The sequence below is a fragment of the Tupaia chinensis genome, unplaced genomic scaffold, assembly GCF_000334495.1.
Source record: "Tupaia chinensis unplaced genomic scaffold, TupChi_1.0 Scaffold000211_1, whole genome shotgun sequence".
In the NCBI taxonomy this organism is placed as follows: Eukaryota; Metazoa; Chordata; class Mammalia; order Scandentia; family Tupaiidae; genus Tupaia; species Tupaia belangeri.
The window spans coordinates 834,618-835,027 of NW_006159686.1; the positions used below are offsets into that span (position 1 = coordinate 834,618).

Here is a 410-nt window from a genome sequence, read left to right on the forward strand (position 1 = left end):
CAGTGGGACAATGCCGTGGGCACCGCAGGTCCCCGCCCCCAGCTTCACCAGGAACCCTGCAGATGGGCCAGCAGGGCGGGCCACGGACCTTCGTCATCAGCCAGGGACGTGCTAGCTCTTCTTTTCCTCCCTGGGGGGCCGGCATCCTGGACCAGAGAACACCCACACGTGAACCAAGACAGAGGTGCCCGCAAGGGTAGCAGGGGGCCCCGTGGCCAGTGTGCAGAGGGTGCCGCGTGGAGCAGGGGAGGCACAGACTGTACACGCCCTGGACTGTGTCTCCCCACACTGCCCCGTCGGCACAGCGCAGGGACCTGTGGCCAGGAGTGCCAGCTCACACTCCACGCAGGCAGCTCTGCTGGCCAAAGCTGTGCTACTCCACACCCACAGGCAGCCGCGGGTCACCCCAG

The 410-nt window shown here is 67.3% G+C and overlaps 1 protein-coding gene across 1 annotated transcript in view; it reads right to left on the bottom strand.

The window, feature by feature from the left end:
* Nucleotides 1–410, bottom strand: part of EP400 (E1A binding protein p400) — a 95,534-nt gene that overhangs the window by 74,281 nt on the left and 20,843 nt on the right. Inside the window, 1 exon segment of the mRNA XM_027771374.1 lies at nucleotides 89–146. Coding sequence (XP_027627175.1) covers nucleotides 89–146 — 58 coding nt within the window.